General features: G+C 43.1%; 1 protein-coding gene across 2 annotated transcripts in view; it reads right to left on the reverse strand.

The window, feature by feature from the left end:
• Positions 1–208: 208 nt before the first annotated feature.
• LOC148395923 (uncharacterized) overlaps positions 209–25,573 on the reverse strand; it is a 40,374-nt gene continuing 15,009 nt past the window's right edge. Inside the window, exons 5-8 of one of the 2 annotated variants that reach the window (XM_088378608.1) lie at positions 20,259–20,577; positions 18,878–19,216; positions 8,521–8,680; positions 209–3,019 (exon numbers count right to left, since the gene is read on the reverse strand). In XM_088378608.1, the coding sequence (XP_088234734.1) occupies positions 1,256–2,695 (1,440 nt within the window). In that variant the 5' untranslated portion in view covers positions 2,696–3,019; positions 8,521–8,680; positions 18,878–19,216; positions 20,259–20,577 and the 3' untranslated portion in view covers positions 209–1,255. The remainder of the gene's footprint in view (positions 3,020–8,520; positions 8,681–18,877; positions 19,217–20,258; positions 20,578–25,573) is intronic. The other variant, XM_088378609.1, reaches the window with a different exon arrangement.

Below are 25,573 nucleotides of genomic sequence, written 5' to 3' on the forward strand. Positions count from 1 at the left end.
TGCTCGCAAACAGATTTCTCTCTTTTCCTCTCATTTTTATCTTTCAAAATCATTTCTGTTCTGCGGTGCAAATTGGATAGACCACAGTCTAGTAAATTTCTTTATACTAAAACTTTAGCCAGTGTTCATCAGTTTAACATATACGCACACACATGCACAGCTTTCACGTGCGAAAGGTAGGTCCCAGCCCCAATGATTTGTCACAGGCTGGCCATTTCCTGCGGTCGATCATGAGCTGGTCCCTCCCACGCACACGAGGACAGCACATTCTAATTTTTCATTTATCTTTTAGAAGCAAGTTGTATTTATTTACCACTTGATTTGCAAATTTTAACTTTAGTGTACACACACAATTTGATCTCTGGTCATTTGTCATTGGGCATACAAACAGCATTGTCATACTTCTTGTATGGACGGGAGCTCTAATAATTTTATTACTGTTGGGTTGACAACATTTATCTGAAATCAATCTCGGAGACGGCAGGTCTTTCTTGGCTTAGCGTTTTCTCCTGCGCAGAAGGGCGCATCCCAGACACACGCAGCAAGTGTGGCTGAGACTCGCGCTTTGCTCTGAGTTTAGCCGTGCTTTTATTGAGAGAGAAACAAAGGGGCAAGTGTACATGGTCGAGTAGGTTTCCAGACAGGAAAAACATTCCATAGCTATATCCCATTACCACAAAACACAGGGGGTACTCTTATGGACGGGGCAGTATGGACGTCTCATGACCATTAGTTCAACAAAGACGTAGTCTTTAGTGCCTCTGGGAATACATTGCTGTGCCGTACTCATGACTTCAACTTAAATAAGACCTTTGTCTGCTTCAGCCGTCCCATGACAATCACATGATCTGCACATGTCTAGCTAACTGTGGGGCTTATTGTATAGCGCGGCTAATGACTGCCATATGCCCCCAAGTCATTTTCACGAGGCCAGATACTGCGGAGAATCTTGCACACAAAAGTAGTTACATAGAATCCAATGATAAAAAGTATATCATTTCCAACATTCCCCCCTGTTTAACATTGGAATTCATGGGAAAACAAAACATCAACTAATAACTACATATGTGTATAAATGAGTATATGCTTACACAATATAGTATAGTACCATCAAAAAGCATGAAAGTTTACATTCCAGAGTTTATCAGAACTACAGCTCTCCATTCGGCTTTGGCTAAGTTCGTCATAATGGAATGTTTTTTCCCTTTTTTTCTTTTGGATCATTAATAGGAAGAAAAATAGACAGGTAGGTGATTTACGCAAGGTGGTCCCACTCATCTTGTTCACGCTGGACCAACATGATATTCTGGACAGCAAACGCTGATGTCAACATTTTAGTCATCATGTGACGAATACAAGGTATGATGCACGATGTAAAAATACAGAGAAATAACAGTATGGCAACTAAAACAATTGCAACCTTCAAGAGAAGTTGCCTCCAATCACCGTAAAACAGCCACCAAAAGGGATGGGCATCCTTGGCTGGAGCTTCATCTTGGGACATAGCCTTACGGAGGTTCCGAAGTCCTTGTAGCGCATATTCGATGTGGGTGTCATTTTCTCCTGGGATGTAGGTACAACAGGAAGTACCAACTATTTCACACACACCTCCTTTTTCGGCAGTCAGGAGGTCCAAAACCATTCGGGACTGTCGTGCCATTAGTCTCAGCGCCTGCAGCTCTGTCTGGTAACCTGTAAGGGCTTCAAGAGTAAAATTGGCAAAGCTCTTCAACCTGTAGTCCATGGTTTCTATTCTGAGAATAGTTTTAGCCACACCCGCCTGTGGAAAGAGTGTGAGCGCCACCTTTTGTCCTGTGCTCCAAAGCTTGTATTCATCTGGTACGTCTGAGCCCCAGACACTGTCGTAGGGACGGAAGGTGGGAGCCACAGCTGCACGGGTCTTTCGTTGATGATGTTCCTGAAAATGTGTCAGACTGAGGAACACAGTGTGATCTGACACATATACGGGGGCACATGTGCCATCCCATTGTCCGGGAAGGACTGCGTAGCCTCGGCGACCACAGAGCCACCATCCCCCTTCGATGATAGAATGGGGATTTTCGCCTCCTGCTAGGATTTGTCTGATTGCTACTGTGGTATTCATCGAGGTCTCGCCGGTACCTTCTAGAAGTGCGGTGGTGATGCAGCGCTTTGTATCTCCCACCTTTATTCCATCAACACGTCTTCGTCGGAAGCACAAGGGATGTGAGATGGCTTTACTCACTTCGAGAGTCACTGGAGCGGGTGTGACAATAGAACTTTTTGCCACTATTGTGAATGGCCTGGAGATGTTGTAACAGGGATGGGTGGCCAGTTGTGCATCGGTAATTCCTGACCGTTTCAGTCCTTCGAGGGGATTAAACCCAAAAGCCCTTAGTAATGCGAAACACCATCCATTTTTCTCTGGCATCGGTCGGGCATGTAGGACGGGCTGTTGACTTGATCGTGGCATTATGGACCATACGTAACATTCAGTTTGGTTGGATGCTTTGGCCAACATTGACACATACTGGTACCACATGTTGTCTGCATGTGGTATATCTGGGTTTATCGTTATATACTTTGTCAACAGTTCGGTCGTCATTCTCTTGATTCGGGTGGGAGTTCCCCTTTCCCCTTGGGGACCCTGGACACTCCATGTCATCGGCAAGCATGCTAGAGCCACAGCACAGACAAGCACTCCTCCGAGTGCCATTTTCCGTTCAGTTCCACAGAGCCACCTGAACCCCCAGGGAGCTAAATGGTCAGGATTCTTAGATCTTCACCGGTTTGAGACTGATGCCAAACTATAATTGACACCCTCTTTGTAGCCAGACTTCGTCCTGACCGGGGCCTAGGGGTCAAGCACTCTCTGCAGCTTACAGTGGCTGAGATGTATCCAGGTGGGTCTTTCTGCAATCTTGACAGCGGTGGGTGCGGCGAGTAGGACTTGGAATGGTCCCTTCCACCGGGGTGAAGACCACGTCTTTCTCTTGATTACTTTGATGAAAACCCAGTCGCCTGGTTTCGCTGAGTCATCCTGTGGGGATAAAGGAGTGGAGGGCAGTAAATTTGCATTTGAGACTTCTTTCATTTGCATGGTTTTGATCATGTAGTCGGCTAAAGTTAGCTCTTCTGTGGCTATGTCTAGATCATGTGAGAACAGAGGGAGCCTGTATGCTCTGCCATGAATGATCTCATAAGGGGTTAAACCCTTGCTACAGGGCGTAATCCTCATATAGAGTTTTACCAAATCTAGACATTCGGGCCATGGTCTTCCTGTTTCTGCCATGCATTTGGTTAGTCTATTTTTAATTGTTCCATTTGTCCTTTCAACAAGGCCAGCGCTTGATGGATGATAGGAACAATGATTTTTTAATGTAATCTGCAAATGTTCAGCCATTTTGTTAATGACTGAATTGACAAAATGTGGCCCATTGTCGCTGTAAATGGTCTCTGGGATGCCATAGTTGGGAATGATGGTCTTGCAGATAGCCTTTGCTACTGTTATAGCATCTGCATTTTTTGCTGGGACTATTTCTGTCCACCTTGAAAAGGAATCGATTAGGACTAAACAGTATTTGTACATTCCACACCTGTTTAGTTCTATGAAGTCCATATGCAACATTTGAAACGGGTATGTTGGTTCCGGGAATTTTCCTCTTTTAGGCCTTACGTTCCCTTGTGGATTATTTCTTATGCATACTTCACATGCTCTACAAAAAAGTTTTGAGTACAAATTGAAACCATATGTTGTAAAGTGTTGTGATATTAGCTCCTGCATCCCCCCTGTCGACACATGAGTACTTCCATGTGTCAAAATCGCAGCTGCTTTAAAAAGGGATTTAGGGAGAACAGGCTTATCATTTACAACGTATATGTCTTTGTCTGTCAGTTGTGCACCTTTGGCTATCCACATTTTCTGTTCCTGTTTAGGGGCTAAATGTTGCATATCATGCAGAATCTGTGTATTTATTAGTTCCTCCTTATCTGACGGCAAGCTCAGAAATAGATCTGAGGTTCCATATTTGCCTGTAGCAGCTTCCTTTGCTATTTTATCTGCTAGGGCATTGCCCAGTGATACCAAGTCTTTCCTCCGTGTGTGTGCCTCGCATTTGCAAATTGCAAGCTTTGTGGGCAACATTACCGCCTGGAGGAGCTGGATTAGAAGTTGTGCATGTGTTGTTTGTTTTCCTGTTGAAGTTATCATTCCACGCCTTTCCCATTGTTTTGCAAAATAAAAAACTGTTGAAAATGCATACTGGCTGTCTGTATATACAGTCAGGTCTTGTCCATCTGCTAGAGTGCATGCTCTGGTCAGTGCAATGATTTCAGCTGCTTGGGCTGAGAAATGCGAAGGAAGCGTTGCCGCTTCTATCACTGTATCTGGGTTTTCCACTACAGCATAACCTGTCTGCGTTTTTCCTATTGGTGTTCTTGAGCAAGATCCATCTACAAACCACGTTTTACCTGAGGTGAGTGGTGTGTCTGACAGATCTGCTCTGGGCAGCTGCAGTTGTTCAGTTTCCTCTACACAATTATGAGGTATACCATTATTTGGTGTAGGGAGTAAAGTAGCTGGATTTAATATAGTGCAGCGTTTAATGGTTATGTGTGGCTGTGACAGCAACAGAGCTGTGTAGGACAAATGCCTGGCTGGAGACAGCATGTTCATTTTACTTTGAAGTAGCAACACATCAACAGCATGTGGTACAAACAGGTCTGTGGGATGGAACAAGATAACATCTGCTGACGATTCTACTGCCATTGCGGCGGCACATATAGCCTGAACACATGGTGGCAAAGCTCTAGCTACAGGGTCAAGTCTTTTGGAATAGAAAGCTATTGGTAGCCATTTCATACCGTGTTGTTGAGTCAGCACTGATGTCATAAACCCATCTTTACAGTCCACTGTTTGCATAAACCTTTTGCTATAATCAGGTAGGATCAAATTTGTTGTTTGAACCAATGCCATTTTCAATTTTGTGAATGCTTCTTCTGCTTCTGGTGTCCATGTGATTTTATCTTTGAGTGCTAATAGCTGTCCATGAGCTACCTCTATCAGTGGTTGAGCCATTTCAGCATAGAATGGAACCCATGCTCTGCAGTAATTACATAGTCCTAAGAAAGACATAAGTTGTTTCTTTGTGACAGGTCGTGGTGTGTCTAATATAGCTTGTTTCCTGCCCTGTTGTACCACTCTTCCCTTTGCTGAGAGTGTATGACCAAGATAATTTACTTCTGGTTTTACCCATTGTAACTTCTGTTTGCTGATATTTGGCTGCAATGAATTTAGTAATGTGTGCGGATCAGGAACATTTGGTGCTCTGGTCTGCACTGCATCATTTACAGCTCTCAAATCCTGGATCATTCTCCACTTTGATGCCTCTGCTTTTTTAACTGGGAATATAGGTGTATTACATGGAGAGTCATTACATTTCCTAATTATTCCTGCTTTTAATAGGTCTTTAATGACTGGTTCAATGCCTATAGAAGCTTCAGGCTTCAGAGGATACTGTTTTACTCTGGGTCTGTAAGAAGATATCGGTTTAATTTCCACAGGTGGAATGGCTGTAATCAGACCAACATCTGTCGGGCCCGTGGCCCACACAACAGGATCTACATTCTTCAAATCTTTTTCATCCTCTTCTGAAAATGCAATTGTTGCTGTCTGTCATTCTAGGGCATGGATTTTTGGGGTAGCTGTAAATAACATGCAAAATTTATGTCTGTACATGTCACAGCTTGGGCTGTATTCGCAACTTGGAGCTTCCCATCCCATTTCACAAGGCTTATAATCAGTTGCTGTGACAGCTATTTTTAGCTTCGGACCAGTATCTTTCCACTGAATATGCTCTGGTTTCAAAAGTGACACGTGGGGTATTGACCCTCCTCTATACATGTTTTTTAGATTTGTAGGTAAGATTACTGTGGCACCTGCAAATGATCTGTGATCAGAATATATATAGTCAATGGACACTGGAACGGAGGGCTGGTTTAGGAACTCCTCACTATATTCACTATCTGTACATGGTGAAACTTTCATTGTGACATGTAATTTGGTGTACTGCATTTCATCTTGTAAATCAGAAATGGTGGATTTTGCAAATTTGATCAGATCTGCAGTTTCTCGGTCACAGAGGGAGTGTGGGAAATCAAGTGAATAGTAAACGGCTTCATCATCCTCTGTGAGTAAGAGGTGTGGCACTCTGGCTGCTGTCATCCCATCTTTTAGTGGGAACACAGCTATGCCCAGGGCTGACATTAAGTCCCTTCCCAGGAGATTTACAGGACAGTGTGGTGAATAGACAACTGGTGCTGAAATCACGCTGCCTGTTTCTGGATCTTTAACCTTTAGTGGTAGGGTCATGTGTTCCAAGTATGTCTGACCATTAGCTGTTTTGACCCAAATTGACTGTTTTCCAGTGGTCAGGCCCTTAACTTTGTGTCTTAAAACTGATGTACAGGCGCCAGAATCACACAAAAAGGTTACTTTTTGTTCATTAACAATTAAATCTATTAATGGTTTTTCTTTTAAGTGACTCAATGATTCGACTGCTGTAAAAACATCCAAGAGATCATGCCTGTCTTCAACATTTAGTCATGTGCTCTGTTCTGGCCTCGGTCCTTTTTTCTTTTTAGGACATTCTTTGGCCCAGTGGCCTTTTTCTCCACAATACCAGCAAGCATTGGGGTCGCCAGACCAGCGGGGAGGACTTTTGGATGCTGATCCTCTACCTCTCCCCCTGAAATTTCCTCTGCGTCCACCTCGGCCTCGATAGGGCAGGTGGTTCTGATAGAAGAATTCTGATTCTTCCACGCAGTCCGAGTCTGCCCAAAAAACTCCAGCTGACCCTGTTGGAGTTTTAGGTTTCTTTACAATTTTAGCAGCATGTCTAGCCCATTGCATTACAGTGGAAACACTAGCTGTGTCTACCTCTACATTGTGTTTCCGAATCCATTCACTGATTTTGGATTCCATTCCATTTAAAAGGGCATTTTTTAATTGTTGTTGGTAGGGGCCTGCGTCTTGGTCGTCTGCGGGAATTCCACTGTGAACTCTAAATTCTTTTTCAAATCTCACCCTAAAGTCATCAACATCCTCACCCAATTTTTGTTTTATCCCTGCCAAACGTCCATAATCAGCTCTTCTCCTAAATGTTGTTCTACATCGGTCCCATAAAGCGTTTAATTGAGCCAAATATGGACCTCTTAATTCTCCATCATTTGGGTATTGGAAAACTTCCCCTTGATTAGTTCTACCTGTGTAATCTCCCCTCACTCTTCCCCATAAACGAGGGATGGAGCACTGGAAAGCTTCTCCTGCCTCCCTACCATTTAATCTATATGAGTGTATTACTCCTTCCATGTCTCTGATCCAGGATTCTACATCCTCTTGTGGATCAGGGATTCCCTCAACAGCTTCTCTGCACTCTCTGTTTGACCAAGGTCGAAACACGTACATGTGTTGATTATTTGGTCCGTTGGCATTTGGATTAGGGACCTGAATCATGGGATAATTGCCCATTATCGGGTCGTCACCTTCCTCGTCTGAGTATTTGTCGCGTGTTAGTTCAGTCATTTTGTCTGGGACAGCCTGCGGCTGGACTGTCATTCGTCTTGTCTTTTGTCTAGTGTGCTGAGAAACCGGAGAATAGGGTGGGGGCACACTGGCTTCAGCTCTAGCTGCGGCCTGTAATTCCCTCGTGGGATATAGACTGGAATGCTCAGGTTGTGCTTGAACTGCTTCTCCATTCACTCCGTCAAGTCCTTGTGGTGCCACGTCATTTTGTCTCTGTCTTTGTCGTCCTTGTCCTTCATTGTCCTCTGGTTTGACAAAACAAATTGTACCAGTCATTTTATTTTGCTGTGCTTTTCGGTCCTCTCTAGCTTTTAGTCCAGCTATGCGTCGTTTTTCAGCCTCTTTTAACCATAACTTCGCACATCCCAATTCTTTTTCCTTTTCTTCTTTTTTCTTTCCTTTTTTCATAATCACACTAGCCTCAAGTTCGGCAACTACATTTTTCCACTGATCTACTTTAAGGTGACCAGTCACACCATACTTTTTGTTCCATTTTGTCAACCATTCGATACTGTCTGGAAAGTTATTTAACATATACTTTTCATCTCCTGATACCTTGTCAGTAACACTTTGACGGCCCCCCATTTTAATCAATTTGGTCCAACTGTCAAATCCTAGGGATTTCTAAAGTTGGAATGTTTCTTTAGTGGGATAACGACTTTCTGTGGTAATTCCTGCTTCGACCAGTTTACTGGTGAGGAATTCTTGCCTGTGCTTCCACAGAAATTCGTTATTTCTTCCCACTATGTTACATGCAGCACAATACCGAGTGATACGTGCTACCATTCACACCACGGAATTTTCTTAACACAACGAGGTGTATTTACGTCTACAAGTACATCTGTAGACCGAATTCCTATTATTTGGAATTCACAACAAGGACTCCGCCGCCCTTACCCGGGTACCCTTTTTCTGGGGACTGAAATACCCCAACCACGCGGCCAACGAAGAGATCTCACCAAGTCTCCGAGAGATTCCTCTTGAAGATTCCGTCAATCGTCACCGCCGAGAGGTGCTGAACTGGACTTCGCCGGCCTGGTGGATGAACGTCGCTCCCCAGGACTTTCTTCAGGCGTCCTTTGACCCCTGCCGTGCACGGATTCGGCGTCTTCAACACTCCTCGGATCAGCGAGCAGATTTTCAGGAAATCCCGGACGAGCCCCCAAAAATGTTGGGTTGACAACATTTATCTGAAATCAATCTCGGAGACGGCAGGTCTTTCTTGGCTCAGCGTTTTCTCCTGCGCAGAAGGGCGCATCCCAGACACACGCAGCAAGTGTGGCTGAGACTCGCGCTTTGCTCTGAGTTTAGCCGTGCTTTTATTGAGAGAGAAACAAAGGGGCAAGTGTACATGGTCGAGTAGGTTTCCAGACAGGAAAAACATTCCATAGCTATATCCCATTACCACAGAACGCAGGGGGTACTCTTATGGACGGGGCAGTATGGACGTCTCATGACCATTAGTTCAACAAAGATGTAGTCTTTTTAGTGCCTCTGGGAATACATTGCTGTGCCGTACTCATGACTTCAACTTAAATAAGACCTTTGTCTGCTTCAGCCGTCCCATGACAATCACATGATCTGCACATGTCTAGCTAACTGTGGGGCTTATTGTATAGCGCGGCTAATGACTGCCATATGCCCCCAAGTCATTTTCACGAGGCCAGATACTGCGGAGAATCTTGCACACAAAAGTAGTTACATAGAATCCAATGATAAAAAGTATATCATTTCCAACACAATTCAAACCTGCATTGAGGATCCTCAAAGACATAATTAAATAAATAAGTAATAAATAAGTAATAATAATAATATTTTTGAGAAAAAGAAATTGTATAACCTAAAACTACAAGAATTAATATGGGAAATAAAAACGGTAAATCTCTACCTCTTGACGGAGATGAGAAGTACATGGCGAGTAGATTTCTTAATTGTATGCAATATATGCCAAAGTGGAAGAAAAAATATGGAGTAGAAGGGAAGTTGAGAGTTGAAGTGTGGAAGATAGTAGTTGATGTTTTGGAAGAGAGTGTGGATAAAAAGAAAAATGGACTGAAAAAGAAAAGAAAAGAGAGAGAATTGGATTGTGCTAAAATGTGGTTAAAAGCTTCACAAGAGAGAAGAGAACAAATCCAAAAGACAAAAGATAGAAAGATGAAAGGTGATGAGGCTGAGACTATGTTTGTCAGGCCGGAAGACAATGAGGCCACAGTGCGCAGGCGCGCTGCCGCGGCCACGGCTCCAGCCGACGCTGAAGGGGCAACAAACCTGCAGCCCCCCCCCATATAACAGCAAAAGAAGTCAGGGTCACATTATTAGAAGTCCTGTACAAACAAGAAGTTTGACCACTGCTGCTAGATTTTCTCAAAATTTAGACAAGGTTGATGTGTGCCCAATGATACAGGTGCCAAATCCTATTGTAGGGGAAGACCAACCCCCACATACATATGTTTTCCGGCCATGGACTTTAGAAGAGGCAAGAAAAGCAGTTGAAAGGGTTACCCCTGTTGCTGAAGACCCAGATAAATGGGCAGAGGACATGGCTGGAATTATACATTCCTATAGACTGAATGGACATGAGGCAGGAGAAGCTGCAATGTCCTCCTTGGGAAAAGACTGGGCAAAGGTTAGAGGAAATTATACAGGTAGAAATAATCAAGGGCCTTTTCCCTATCCCGTTGAGGGAAATCAATTGGGAGGGGAGTATGCAGCACAATGGAATGGTCTTGTGCAAAGAGTGCGAACTATATTTCAAAGACGAGCGAAATATGGTCATTTGGCAGGAATAAAACAGAAGCCTGGCGAAGATACTGATGATTTTCATTTGAGATTTGAAAAGGAATTCAGGGTGCATAGTGGCATCCCACTCAATGATACAGCTGAGAGTGCTTATCAGCAACAGCTTAAAAATGCGCTCCTCACTAATTTCCGCCCTGAAATAGGCAACTGGGTGAGGAAACATTTGGTGGAAGTGGATGTTGCAAGTGTGACAACAACTATGCAATGGGCCAGACATGCTGAAAAAGTGATCAAAAAAGGCAAAAGTTCTGATGTATTTCATCTAGATAATGATGATGAACTAGATGAAGATACAACAGTCTTCTTCCAAGGGTCCCAGCAAGGCAGAGGAGGAGGTAGAGGCCAACAAGGTCGCAGGCCGCCATATAATTCAAAACCCCCACGAGATTCTGACAACTGTTGGAACTGTGGGAAACGAGGACACTTTGCAAGAGTGTGTCGTTCTGAAAAGTAATATCAATCAAAGGGTGCAGGAAGGGGCAGAGGAAAGGCCAAATTCTCAGCATGACTAGATCCCCCCCCCCTTTGACCTCTGGTGCTCCTATAGAGGAAGAAATAGTAGATGTCCATACAGCATGGGACATTCTGAGTGCATTAAAAGAAAAACCATATGTTACTCTAAACATTGGAGGAAGTGATGTCGAGTTTTTGTGTGATACCGGGGCTTGTAAAACCGTGATAAAAACTAAAGTCCCAAATCTAAAGGCCTCCCAAAATACTATTTGGGTGAAATCTGCTGATGGGCAGGTACACAAGGAGAGTATCTCTAATCCAGTTGAAGTGAGAGATAAGGAAACTGGAAGCATGGCTTCAGTTTCGATTGTCCTATCCCCAAAATGTCCCATAAACCTGCTGGGACGAGATCTGATGACTCGGTTGGGAATTGCAATAATTCCACTAAAGGATGGCATGCGAGCATGTAGAGTGAGAGATGTGGACTCATATGCTGCACAAGCAGGTGAACAGATTTGCTGCTCATATGCCATCCCTCCTGAACGAAATCCTAAACTCCCAAGCAGATTGCTGAGTGAAGCTCGAAAACAATTGTCCCAACCTGAATCAGAAATGACTTGTAATGCATTACATGTCACCATGAATATTCTCACTGATCCACAAGATGACTATATTGGAAGTTTCCTCAGTGACACAGAAGTAACTTTAACAATCACTGCTCTGTACACTGATCGCAGGTCATTTGCAGCTGCTGCTGTGCTCCTGCCCGCTCCTCAGAAAGACAGATACGAATTGTCGGCTGTACCCCACATCTCACTGTTTAAACCTCACAGTATAACGTGGGCAGATGTGGGTTCCCGAATTAAACTTGCTGGATCTGTGACTGATTATGAGGACAAAGGTGATGGGTGGAGCTACAGTACCAGTTGTGACGTGTGGAAGCAAACAGTGTGTGAAGTGGCTGTAGGCAGAGCAGGCGCTTGTGCGCTTCCCTGACTAGTTGACATTTGTTTGAATGAAAAGGAGGAGGAGGAATTGCCTGGGCTTCCTGAAAAACTGTGGACCAAGGGCCCATCTGATGTAGGACTTTTAAAATCCATTTCCCCAGTACAGATCAAACCAAGATCAGAGTGGCGTCCAAGAGTTAAGCAATATCCTTTAAAACAGGAGGCAATGAAAGGGATTGCCCCTGTTATAAATGATCTTTTGACAGGAGGAATCATTAGGGAGTGCTCGGATTCTCCTTGCAACACTCCCATTTTTCCAGTCCAAAAGGCCAACAAAATTAATTGGCGAATGATACAAGATTTACGAGCAGTGAATGATGCAGTGCAAACAAGAGCACCCAATGTGCCTGACCCACACACACTTCTGAACACTTTGAAACCTAATCAGAAGTTTTTCACAGTAATTGATCTCAGCAATGCATTTTTCTCAGTGCCAATTCACCCAGACTCACAGTTTTGGTTCGCTTTTACCTTTAAAGGACAAAGCTATACATACACCAGATTGCCACAAGGATTTGCTGATAGTCCGACTATTTTCACTCAAGCTATCATGGCCTGTTTGGCTGATTTTCAGATGTCAAACAAAAGCCAACTTCTAGTTTATGTAGATGATCTCCTGGTAGCCTCTGAAACTGAAGCTGCTTGCAAGGCAGACTCCTTAGCATTGTTACACTATCTCTGCAAAACAGGGAATAAAGTGAACAAAAATAAGTTACAATGGGTCAGACAGGAAGTGAACTATTTAGGTCACACTTTGTCGGCTTCTGGAAGACAGATACAAAGAACCAGAAAGAAGATTATTTCAGATGCACCGAAACCTGAAACAAAAAAACAAATGATGTCATTTTTGGGGCTCTGCAGTTATTGCAGAGCATGGATCCCACATTATGCGGAAAAAACACAACCGCTGCTGGATATTGTGCATGGAGTTCCCATGACAATGACAGAAAAAATCATGTGGACACCAGTAGCGGATGATGCTTTTGTAGTGCTGAAACAGGCTCTGGTAGAAACCACAACTCTTATCTTGCCAGACTACAATAAAACCTTTGTGCAAACAGCAGACTGCAGGAATGGCTTTATGACCTCAGTGCTGCTGCAGAGTCATGGCAGCAAACTAAGACCAATTGCATTTTATTCAAAAAAACTGGATCCAGTGGCTCTGTCTTTGCCAGACTGTGTCCAAGCAGTATGCGCGGCAGCGCTTGCGGTGAGACAATCTGCAGATGTGGTGCTCTTTCACAAAATGGAGCTGCTAGTTCCACATGCTGTAGATGTGTTGCTGCTGCAAAGCAAAATGAACTTTTTGTCACCAGCCAGACATCTGTCCTACACTGCTATACTTCTGTCACAACCACACATCGTGATAAAGAGGTGCACAATCCTTAACCCAGCAACGTTGATCCCGTTGCCAGGGGATGGAACACCACATAACTGTTTGGATGCTACAGAACATCTACAGCTGCCCAGAGTTGATTTAAGTGACACGCCACTTGACAAAGGGGAGAAGTGGTTTGTGGATGGATCATGTTCAAAGGATCCTAAAGGAAACAATCAAAGTGGTTATGCAATTGTGAAATTGCCAAACCAGATTGTTGAAGCAGAGAAGCTTCCATACAACAGGTCAGCACAGGCTGCTGAGCTAATTGCACTAACAAGAGCTTGTCAATTAGCGGAAGATAAGCAAGTCACTGTATACACAGACAGTCAGTATGCATTTTCTACTCTGTTCTATTTTGCGAAACAATGGGAGCGTAGAGGGATGACAACATCAACCGGTAAGCCGGTTACCCACGCCTCCTTGTTAAAAGACTTGTTGCGGGCCATTCTTTTACCTGCTAAACTAGCTGTGTATAAATGTGCTGCTCACACCACAGGCAGAGATGAAGTCTCAAATGGAAACAGATTAGCAGACAAAATTGCAAAAGAAGCAGCTGCAGGGAGACATGGCCATGATTTTTTTTTAATGGGTTCAGAGGACACACAACTCATAGATAAGACTGTGCTGACAGATATGCAGGGCAATGCTCCAATGGTGGAGAAACGAATGTGGACGAAAAAAGGTGCAATAGTGGATACAGATAATATCCACCGCATCAATGATAAACCTGTTTTACCAAAATCACTTTTTAAGGCAGCAGCGCTTGCGACACATGGGCCTTGCCATGTGTCGACAGGAGGGATGAAGACCATCATAAATCAACAATTCACTACCTTTGGTTTAGATGCTTACTTAAAAAATTTTTGTAAAGCATGTCCTGTTTGTGTGAAACATAATCCACAAGGAAACATGAGACCTAAGAGAGGCTCATTTCCAAAACCCTCTTATCCATTTCAAATCATGCATATGGATTTTATTGAACTCACACAAAGTGGACCTCACAAATACTGCCTAGTGATGATTGATGCATTTTCCAAATGGGTGGAAATACTTCCATCTAAACGCGCAGATGCCTTAACAGTGGCAAAAGCCATCTGCAAAACCATCATACCAACTCATGGCATCCCCCAAACCATTTACAGTGACAATGGTCCACACTTTGTGAACCAAGTTGTGCAGAACATGGCTGTACACCTTGGAATAACGTTAAAAAACCACTGTGCTTGGCATCCTTCGAGCGCAGGCCTGGTTGAACGGGCAAACTTTAGCATCAAAAGCAGGTTGAAAAAATGCATGGAAACAACAGGCAGACCTTGGCCAGAGTGCCTCGACTTAGTGAAGCTCTATATGAGAATTACTCCCACTTCAGAAGGACTAACACCTTTTGAAATCATACATGGGAGACCATACAGACTACCAGTGTTCCCTGCAGATTTGCAAAAAGCAGACGAAGAACAGACCTTGGCAGATTATCTAATCAGGACGCTCAAACTGAAAGATGTGTCAAATGCAAATTTACTGCCGCCTGATCTCTCCCCCTCACAGGTGGACAACCCCATCAATCCAGGAGACTGGGTCTACATCAAGGTCATCAAAAGAAAGAACTGGGCCAGCCCACGGTGGGAGGGACCGTTTCAAGTTTTGCTTGCTACTCCCACGGCGATTAAAATTTCTCAACGGCCCAGTTGGATTCACCTCAGCCACTGGAAGTTGCAGAGAGTGCTGGACCCCTAATTCGGAGTGGTGGGGAAGGCTGACTACAAAGGGGCCCCATCGTTTAGGGTGAGGCGTCTCAATGTTGGTGAAGAATCCATCGATCCCCACTCCGCTAGGCGAGGGGATGTCCCGGTGTCTCTGCCATCCTAGTAGCAACGGGGCTCCATATGCCAGATGGATCCTCTGCTGCGTTGTGGTTGGAGCGTGCTATGGTCTATTGACTCATCTGAACGGACCAAATGACAATGTTGCCCGTGGTAAACAATGGTCACATGATGAAAACTTTGAGGACTGGTCATGGGACCCCAGAAACCCATACGAAACCAACACTTGGTACCGGTATGTCAAGTTCACTGTGAGAGCTCACACACAGGAGGGATGCTATGTGTGTTCGAAACTCCCCCCTTCCTCCACGCAAGTTCGCTTGGAGGCCAGAGCAATGAATGTCACTGAAGCAAAATGTATGGCATCCATGGGAGGAGTTGGATATCAGCACCGTGCTGTCACAGTCAAGGACGCCAACCCTTACCGCCCTGGACTTGCTGATGGTGCCTGTGATCAGCTATTCTGGACGAATCTCAATGTGACTGTTAAAGGACGAACAATACCACAAGTGGCCTACACAGAGAGACCAGCTGGAGTGAATTACACATGTTACATCCAAGGTAACAAGACCCACGTCTGCATTAACGACGACTGCTCTCCAGGAGGAAACTGGATGGAAGCTTTGGACATCACCGATGAGTGTCAAGATAAGAGAGCCATTTCAGGTGGTGAGGGCTCTCCAACCAACATGGCTACACCATCGAACGGAACATACTTCATACAGAATGGCTGGTGGCTTTGTGGTCACAAGGTTTATCCGATGCTGCCCGCCAACTGGACAGGAGTGTGTGCACCAGTGTGGGTGACGGACCACACCTACAGGATACGACATCATCAGCTGACAGAAGCACACAACTCTTCTGGACGTCGACGCAGGGCAGTTGCAGCCTTTGACCCTCATGACCCGTTCTGGGGTGCAAACGTTCCAGACGACCATAAAATATGGTCCGTCGGTGACAAAGTTGTCCTCGCGCTCTTTCCTCAGATTGGGGTTGGGAAACTGTCGCTCTTCATCGAGACACTGAACTATCGTTTTCAATCCTTTGTGAATCTCTCACTGCAAATCAACTGTTAGATAAATTGTATATATATGTTATCATGCGTTCCCTAATGAGTACTTATTACTAAAATTACTGCGCAGAATGCTTGCTGTTTCGCCTTGCAGACGTCCATCAGTTCACAACAAGTCAAACGATGCTGTCTGGAGCTTCCTGACCTTCTACACCTCTGGGAATCCAAGAAAGTTGCTGATAGCTCAATCCATTTTGTTGATGTCTGCACATGGCATTTTGTCCTTGCACTCCTTTCTCATGGCGTCCTGTCTGTGACTACTTGTTTCACGTAGCATTTTGTCATGACGTCTTGCCTGTGACTACTTGTTTCACATAGCATTTTGTCCTTGCGCTCTTTTGTTTCTCATGACGTCTTGTGAGTACTTGTTTCACATAGCATTTTGTCCTTGAGCTCTTTTTTGTTTCTTATGAGACTAGGCCATGCTTTCTCCCCCACCTGTTAGGGGCTAGTCTCACATTGTGGGTAGGGCATTCCAAATAAAAAGAGCGAGGGGTGTGACAGATCTTTAGTGTAGTCGGACTGCTGTAAGTCTGGATGCACTCCTCGCGAGAAAAGACTCAACATTCTGCCTCACTGGTTTTGTCTGCTGATCCTTTTGCTGATTTTGAACCTGACATCAACGACGGACACAATAGAGAGATTCAGGCTATTAGACTGATGGTCTTGCAAAACAGGATGGTTCTGGACTTGTTGACGGCAGCACAAGGTGGTGTGTGCCACATCATTGGGACTTCCTGTTGCACATACATACCAGGAGAAAATGACACCCACATCAACGACGCCATGAATTCACTGAAGAACTTACAGCAGGCCATGTCTAATGACAAGGTCCCACATCAGTTTGATTTCTTTTCATGGCTGTTCTCTGGCAGCTGGTGGCAACTGCTTTTGAAATTGCTGTCTCCTGTGCTTGTTGTGCTGGTGGTGTTGTGCTTGTTTACAACCTGCGTTATCCCATGTTTGAAGTCTGCTGTGACGAGGTTTGTGTCTTCTACTGTAGCCCAAGTCCATATACAACTTCTTAGAGATGACGGATGTGATGATGATAATGAAACATGGATTGCGTAGATGCTGTTCTGTTGAGCATGTTTTACAGAAACTTGATGATTTGACCATCGAAAATGCTTCGCAAGTGATGGATACAATGATGTACTGTTTCTGTGTTTTTGTTTTTGTTTTTTTTATTGTTAGCATTCTGGTCGCCTTAGCCAAAGGGGCCGTGTAAGAATTTTCCTGCTAATAACATCTGGCCGGCAGGTTTTTCGCTTACACAATACGTTTGATCTGGGGTATCAAGGTAATGCCTCATCTTCACTGGAAAGTGTTGCTATCATTGTTTGGTGTTATATATATATATATATATATATATATATATATATATATATATATATATATATATATATATATATATATATATATATATATATATATATATATATATATATATATATATTTTACTATTCTTCTTTCTTTATTATATACATATATATATGTTTTTTTTTTACTTGTCTTTGTTGTTTGGGGTGGCATAATCATATGATAAAACAGGAGGGAAATGTTAGGGTTTTACAGAGTATCCTTATCGTATGATTATGTTGGAATGCAACCGGTAATGAATCCCATTCTATACAAGGTCGTAAAACACCCCCTGATATGTTTTGACTAGAGCACAAGGGCTTCCTATTCAGTCTACTCTTGCCCCCACTCTATCTCTTAATAAATATGTCCTTGCAGTTGGTAGAGCTTCAGACTTCACTCCTTCAACGTGTGAACTCTCCACCTGAAGGTGTCTAAAAGAACTTGCGAAATAAGTTGGAGTGAGCAAATCTCTAACATTTTACATGACGACACACTCTTGCCAAGTGTCCCCGTTTCCCGCAGTTCCAACAGTCCAAATTTGATGTGGCTTTTGAATTGAATGGCGGCCTCATCACTTTTAATTTTTCAATTTTTTGTCTTTTGAATTTGTTCTCTTCTCTCTTGTGAAGCTTTCAACCACATTCTAGCACATTTAATTCTGTCTTTTTTCTTTCCTTTCTCAATCCCTTTGGCTTTGTAGCCACACTCTCCTCCAAAATGTCTACCACTACGTTTCACATTTCAACTTTCCTTGTACTCCATACTTTTTCTTCCACTTCGGCATGTATTGCATACAATTAAGAAATCTACTCGCCATGTACTTCTCATCTCCTTCAAGAGCCCCTTTATTTGGAGATTTGCAGTTTACATTTCCCGTCTTAATTTGGTATTTTTAGTTTTTCCAATTTTTTTTCTTTGAGGATCCTCAATGCAGGTTTAAATTGACCTTTCAACAAATTTCTTGCCTGTGTTATTTGCTAGTACTGCTCTTTAGTTAATTCATCCTACCAGTCACACTCAACCACGCAACTTTCAGGCAAACAGCTTAGAAAAACAGACAAAAAATATCTACGCCCTTCTTCAATTAAGAAAAAGAAGCAGTTTTTTCTCCCCCGTTCCTTCCACTGGGACTCGAGCCCAAGCTGTTCATTGGCTCGGAAAAACGGACAAAGAAAAATCTACGCTCTTCTTTGATTAACTAAAAAGAAGCTCTGTGTTTCTTAGCACGTTCCTTCCACTGGGACTCTAACCCAAGCCAGATCATAGCTTGGAAAAACAAAGAAAACTCTACGCACTTCTTCGATGAACGAAAAAGAAGCTCTGCTTTTCTTAGCCTGTTCCTTCCACTGGGACTTGAACCCAAGCGTTCACTTTTCTCGTGCACGTTTTGCGTTTTATCACAACTTTAGGACTTTTACTTACTTTTCGCCTGGTTGGTTCCACTTCCGGATCCCATCAATCCACTGTTGTCAGACGAAGGCAGACCTAAGATGCTGGCCCAGCGAAGAATTTTCTTCCCAGGTCTTTCTTTTCCGGGTCCTCTAAATGGACGCTGGCTTGTCGACAATGCAGCACGTTGTCCTCTGTCGATCAGCAGTGGGTATGTGAGGGATCCGGGTCACAGCACCAAAATGTTAGAGTGGTGCTCACTCTAACTTATTTTGCAAGAACCACACGGGAGACAGTATGCCTTCTGAACACTTGCAAGTGGAGAGCTCGTTCGTCACTGTGCATACAGCGATGATGTCTGACTTTGGATTCCTGCAAGACAGTTTTTATTGAGAGAAAGCAGGGTGGGGGTGAGAGTGGTCAGGATGGGGGTGAACCCCTGGCCGCTGGTCAAAGCATAGCAGGGGGTGTTTTACGGCGTTGGGGGAAACCTTCCTCTGCAGCTGGTCAATCAGTTCAAAAGATCTTAGCACTTTGTTAAGACAGGACACGTTTAGTTAATTATTACAGGTTACATTCCATCATAAGCATAGGATGAAACTAATTTATCAACCCTAACAAGAGCCGTCGCTGAAATTTAGAAAATATTTTTAAAGTCCTGATGTACTTTCCAAATTTTAAGTGGACCTAAGTGCGCAGGGAGCTTAATTTTGTCCGAACGCGCAACCGTAGCGTGTCGCCAACCGCGCAACTGCACCACGCTGGTCGCATTATTGTGACAGAGCTGTCGCTGAAATTTAGAAAATATTTTTTAGTCCTGATGTACTTTCCAAAATTTAAGGGGACCTCAGTGCGCAGGGAGCTTAATTTGGTCTGATGGCGCAACCGCAGCGCGCCGGGCGCTCACTGTCGCATTGCTTTAAGAGCGTCTTTGTGTTTTAGGATGGCTTTACTGCTCCCACTTGCTCTCTTTGGAGGCATGATTAAGGGTTAATACAATCCTCAAAGTAACGAAAATACAATAACAACGGAGTCAGTCAGCATTGGTCGGGTTTTCTCGGATCCTCCTGGCTCATCTCGCGAGGTTCGACCTCCGAATTTTGTTCGACAACCAAAGCAAAAAAATCTCGAATTCTTTGTTCGAATTCCGATTTGTTCGAGAACCGGGACGTTCGAAAACCGAGGTTTGACTGTGACTGTGTGTGTGTGTGTGTGTGTGTGTGTGTATATATATATATATATATATATATATATATTGTCGGATTTTTGGTCCACAATTTGGGAAGCGCGCTATCCGCGCCTCACGGCAAAAGCTGTACCCAATCACCTGTTATCCAATTTACTCATCGCGTGCTTGTTTTATTTCTTCAGTTTTAGGAAAAGGCTAAGACACCGAAACAAAATTTAGACTTACACAGATTGGTTGAGTTCAATCACAATTCGTTCAAGGTTCTTTGGTCAGCTTATATTCAGTTGCACATGCCAGTGTGGGCCGAGTTTGATGGGTGATGAGTCAGGGGGTGTGGCAAGTACACAGGAGAGTTTGATTCCATGGAAGTGGGTGCTGGTTCGGTGAGAGCTGGTTCCGTGGGGGTGAGTGCTGATTATGGGCGATTCGGTGTGTGTGGGGGCTGTTGTTTTCCTTTTCGTCTTTAGGCCTTGGCGATCATCTTTGGCTGGGTTCTTGGCTGTCTCCCTCTGGCACCTACTGGTTTTATCTCCAAGTGACCTTCCTGTAAACCAGGGGTGGGCAATTAATTTTTTCAAGAGGCCACATGAAAAACCTGAGTTGTGTCAGAGGGCCACACCTACGATAACTTAAACCTGCTCAATTTTCTTCCATTGTAAAATGCACAAAATTATTTATTTTAAATAGTTGGTACTGGTAATTAGAAGAATACAATTATTCTGTGTATATTTATATTAAGCTATGTGAAATTGTGGTGTAAAGGTCAAATAAAAAAAACAATTATTAATCAGTACAATTTATTCTTAACTTCTTTAACTTTTCCTCAAATGACAAAGCTGCTCCATCTCTGGGTGTGAAGTTTGATAAAAAGTCCTTGTTGGGCTTGCAGCTTTGCTAGCAATGCATCAGCCTCTGATGCGCCCTGTTTATCAGACAGATGTATTTTTTCTCATGCTTGGTCGTGTCGTGGCGACTCAAATTATATTCTTTAAACACAGCGACCTGTGTACCACAAATCAGGCACATAGCTTTACCTTTCATTTCTGTACGAAATACTTGGCACTCCATGTCTTGTTGAAAACACGGCGCTCCTTGACAACTTTTCTTTTCTGAGGGTCAGCACACGTTTCTCGGGCAGCATTACTTCGCACTGTTCACCTTCACGCACAGCTCACATACACGTACGCTACACGGAAGTGCGACGCCTTTCAAAATAAAAGTGAAACAGTTGTATTGTACAACCGACACTATTTTTTTTTTCTTTTTTTAATGACGATTGGCCACATGCGGGCCGGATGTGGCCCGCGGGCCGTAATTTGCCCAGGTTTGCTGTAAACATTCTCCTCCATTGTTGCACATGCACCCACTTCACCCACGGTTGCCCCTTGTCCCTTCATTATCTTTCTAATTGTGTCATTTTGTACGGACTTATGTGAAGTTTTGGGTGTGACATCATCAATTCGTTAATGTTTCTTGACTATGCAAAGTTCTTACTCACCACTTACTATGCATTTGTTTGTTTGTTCTTTTGACACTCCATGTACTTGTTTGCATTGTCAGATTCTTAGTTTAATTATGCTCCCGATCGTATTTTTCATTATTTGTCAAAACATTTTCTTTCTGTCCAGAACATTCAATAGTAATCTAAGGCTGGCGTCTAGCATTAGGCAAAATACGACGTCACATCAAGCATTAATCAAAACATAAGATATAATCAAGTACAAAACATTCTGAGACACCTTGGGCCGTGTCCGTGAATTAGAATAACATCAGGCATGCATTAAACAGTTCCTTAAGGGTCGTTATGGTATTCAGGCAATATATAAACAAACATCTGTTATTTCAAAGTGCACAGAAATACATATCAGATCATGAAGTTATAAAAACCTATGACATTACCATATATAAAAATGTCTAGTTAGGTTTTCTTTATTGGTTTGGTGTGCAGGTATAATTATATCCTTAAAATGTTTCTTTTATTGATTTACCGTATTTGCCGGTGTATAAGTCGACTCGGTGTATAAGTCGACCCCCTGAAATTCGACGGAAATTTACGATTTTATGATATATCCTTTGTATAAGTCGAGCTCAATTGTTGCATTATATTAAACTTCAAAATTCAATCAGAAATATGCGAAATTTATTGACGAAATGTGTTCAAATGCGCGAGTTTGTAGCGAGCGATCTATACGCCATTTTAAATATTATTTACTTTATGACCCTGGGACTGACAACAATGAACACTCTTAGAAACTGGTTTATTTTTAGTTAAGAAACAACAAATTATAATTATAAAGTGATTGCCGGTACATAGAGTTCAAAATTCGTCTTCATCGTCGCTATTTCCGAAAAGCTCGTTCCATTCGTTTTCGTTTAGTTTGTCGTCATAAAGGGCATCTTCTTGGTCTTCTCTATCCTCAGTTTCCTCCTCCTCTTCCCAGATAAGGTCGTCTTCTGTCCCATCGAGAGCGTTGGAAATGCAGCATTTCTTGAAGGAGCGTTCCACAGTAGACAGCGACACATCATCCCACGACTGTTTAATCCATCCTGTTATTGTTTCTAACGATGGTGCTTTCATGACTCCCCCTTTAGTAAACTGCTTCTCGCCTTCTACCATCCAATTACTCCAATTTCCTCTCAATCTGTCTTTGAACGGCTTGTTCAAAGAAACATCAAGTGGCTGCACAACACTTGTTAGTCCACCAGGAATAACGGCGACATCAGTGTTGTTGCATTTAAGTTTTCTTTTGACGGAGTCCACTGTATGGGCTTTGAAAGAATCCCATACGAGAAGACTTTTCTTCTTTAACATTCCTCCAGGTCGACAGTTCCATACTTTTTCTATCCAGATCTTAATTCCCTCCTCATCCATCCATCCTTTTGGATGATTGTGAATTACTACACCAGAAGGGAACTGTCCTTTCGGTCGAGTTTTTCTCTTAAAAATGACCATCGGCTTCAGCTTGGTACCGTCAGCTAAGCAGGAAAGAACCACAGTGAATCTAGACTTTTCGTGGCCTGTTGTTCTCACGAGAACAGTTTTTTCACCTTTAGCAGATACAGTTTTCGATGTAGGCATATCAAACCATACCGGTGTTTCGTCCATATTTCCAATTTGCGATAAGTCATATTGTTCTTTTTTTCTCATCTTGATTACAAAGGATTGAAAGAGAGTTATCTTTTCCTCCAAATCTTCAGGCAGTTTCTGAGAAAGTTTAGTTTTTTGTCGTAGCACAAGGTCATTTCTCTTTAAAAATCGTGAACACCAACTTATAGTTCCTTTGAAATCAGCAATCTTGTTTTGTTTAGCAGAAGCCAAAGCTCGCAGACGAATCATATTTCTTGTGACGATGAACCCACACTTTCGTTGCTCCTCGACCCAGCATACAAGTTCTTGTTCAAGTGCTGGCCACTGGCAGCTTTTTCCTCTATTAGCACACTTGTTTCTTGGCATCGCTGCTAGCTGTGTTGCATTGCGTTTCCAGTCTCGTACCAGTTTCTCATTTACGCCAAACTTTCTTGAGGCAGCACAGTTGTTAGTTTCTTTGGCAAAGTTTACAACTTGCAGTTTGAACTTCGCAGAGTATTTCATTCGTTTAGACATGGTGATCGAATGTTTACGTTTAGGTAGTTATTGACGTTGCGTGACGCGCGGACGTTGTCGGAGTTTAGGCGATGACGCGCACATTCGCTCAATACCCAGTACGTCACCCTAGCAGTCATCGTCGCTGCCTGGCTTTCGATGTTAGTTTCTTCGGCAAAGTTTACAACTTGCAATTTGAACTTCGCAGAGTATTTCATTCGTTTAGACATGGCGATTGAATGTTTACGTACCGGTAGTTATTGTCGTTGCTTGACGCGCGATGACTCGCACATTCGCTCAATACCCAGTACTTCCCCCTAGCAATCATCGTCGCTGCCTGGCTTTCGATGTCCGTTATTGAGGTGAGAATATTTGAAATTGTTGCTGAGGATGCGTGTTAATGTGACAAACGCTTTATAATGATTCAGTTTCTCGCTGTTTGATTAGCCTGACGGACGCACACCCACGCACAATGAGATGCATGAGAAACGGCCTTGGTTACCATCACATTTGAAGCGATGAATACGAAGTTAAATTTTATGACTCGGTGTACAAGTCGAGGTCGATTTTTTTCGGTCGATTTTGGATCGAAAAAGGTCGACTAGTACACCGGCAAATACGGTAATATGTGAATATACTTGTCTGCTTATGTACTTTATTCAATGAGGTTTGAGCATATCTGTTTTTGTAGCTAGGCAGGACTGTTTGTATTTCGACCCCATTCCTTCCCAAGCTAACGGCTAATGTGCAAGCGTATGAAGAGACTGCCGGCCGGCAGACCTTCAACTTTATTGTATGAAGAGATGCGCCGGTCTGCAACAGCGGGGAGATTATGCTTCTCTTTCTTTATTTTATAATGCAGGGTCCGGCAAAATGATCTGACACATTTGTAGGTTTAATAAAATTCAAATCAATTAAAGAAACAAAAACGTTCTTTCATTTCGAAAAGTACATATAATGCCATTTTGTTTTGTTTCGTTTCATTTCATTTTCGTTTCGTTTCGTTTTCGAATAATGTTATTTTGGTCTTCCCGCTGCCACATTTTCTGGAGTTCTGGCGGTGCGAGGTTGGTTGGTTGATTTTCGTTTCAATGCTGATCCACTGGCTCTGAAGTTAGTAACCCATAACAAGATCGTGTTTCGAGCAGGTACGGGATCATGTCTACCAAGTCTGAAGCGCCAACGGAACGCTCGTTGTGTTACAGATTCGTACTTGATGAACGATTCCACAATGAAAGCGCGATGCTCACCGGTCCAATTCATGTTAGCAACTGAAACGAAACAAAATAACATTATTCGAAAACGAAACGAAAATGAAATGAAACGAAACAAAACAAAATGGCATGATATGTACTTTTCGAAACTAAAAAATGAACTTTTTTGTTTCTTTAATTTATTTGCATTTTATTAAACCTACAAATGTGTCAGATCATTTTGCCAGGCCCTGTACTTAAAGGAAATTTTAAACGTGTATGCATTGATACGCCTAAATATTTTTATCCAATCTACCTACTGCAATTTCACATTACATTGCTGGTTTGAAATGTACTTTTATTAGTATTATTATTTTGATAAACTTATATTTTAAAACTTGTCTGGTGTTTGAGTGTTTTATTCCTTGTTTTTATTTTGGCACATAAAAACACAAAATCAGACATTTGGTTAACTGCTTTATATACAATAAGCGTATGTGTTATGTATATGCGTGAAAAGTCAAATGGGTCTGGGGGTGTGAGTTGCGCAGCTGTCGCCATCTCCCTTGATTCTCTCTCCCTTTCACGGTCGGGGGGCGGGACCTCAGGTTGCTCGCCTCACTTGCCTGTGTGCTGGTACTAACGAGCTAGCACTCTGCTCGGGGCTCTGTCGTAGTCTTCCTAGCGGTCAGTTCCGGTTCAAACTGCAAGAGAACGTTTCGCTAGCTAACACTTCTGCTCAAACTACCGCGGAGACTTACAGT

Source organism: Syngnathus floridae, chromosome 6 (genome assembly GCF_059516105.1).
Source record: "Syngnathus floridae isolate MCC-2025c chromosome 6, RoL_Sflo_1.0, whole genome shotgun sequence".
Lineage (NCBI taxonomy): Eukaryota > Metazoa > Chordata > Actinopteri > Syngnathiformes > Syngnathidae > Syngnathus > Syngnathus floridae.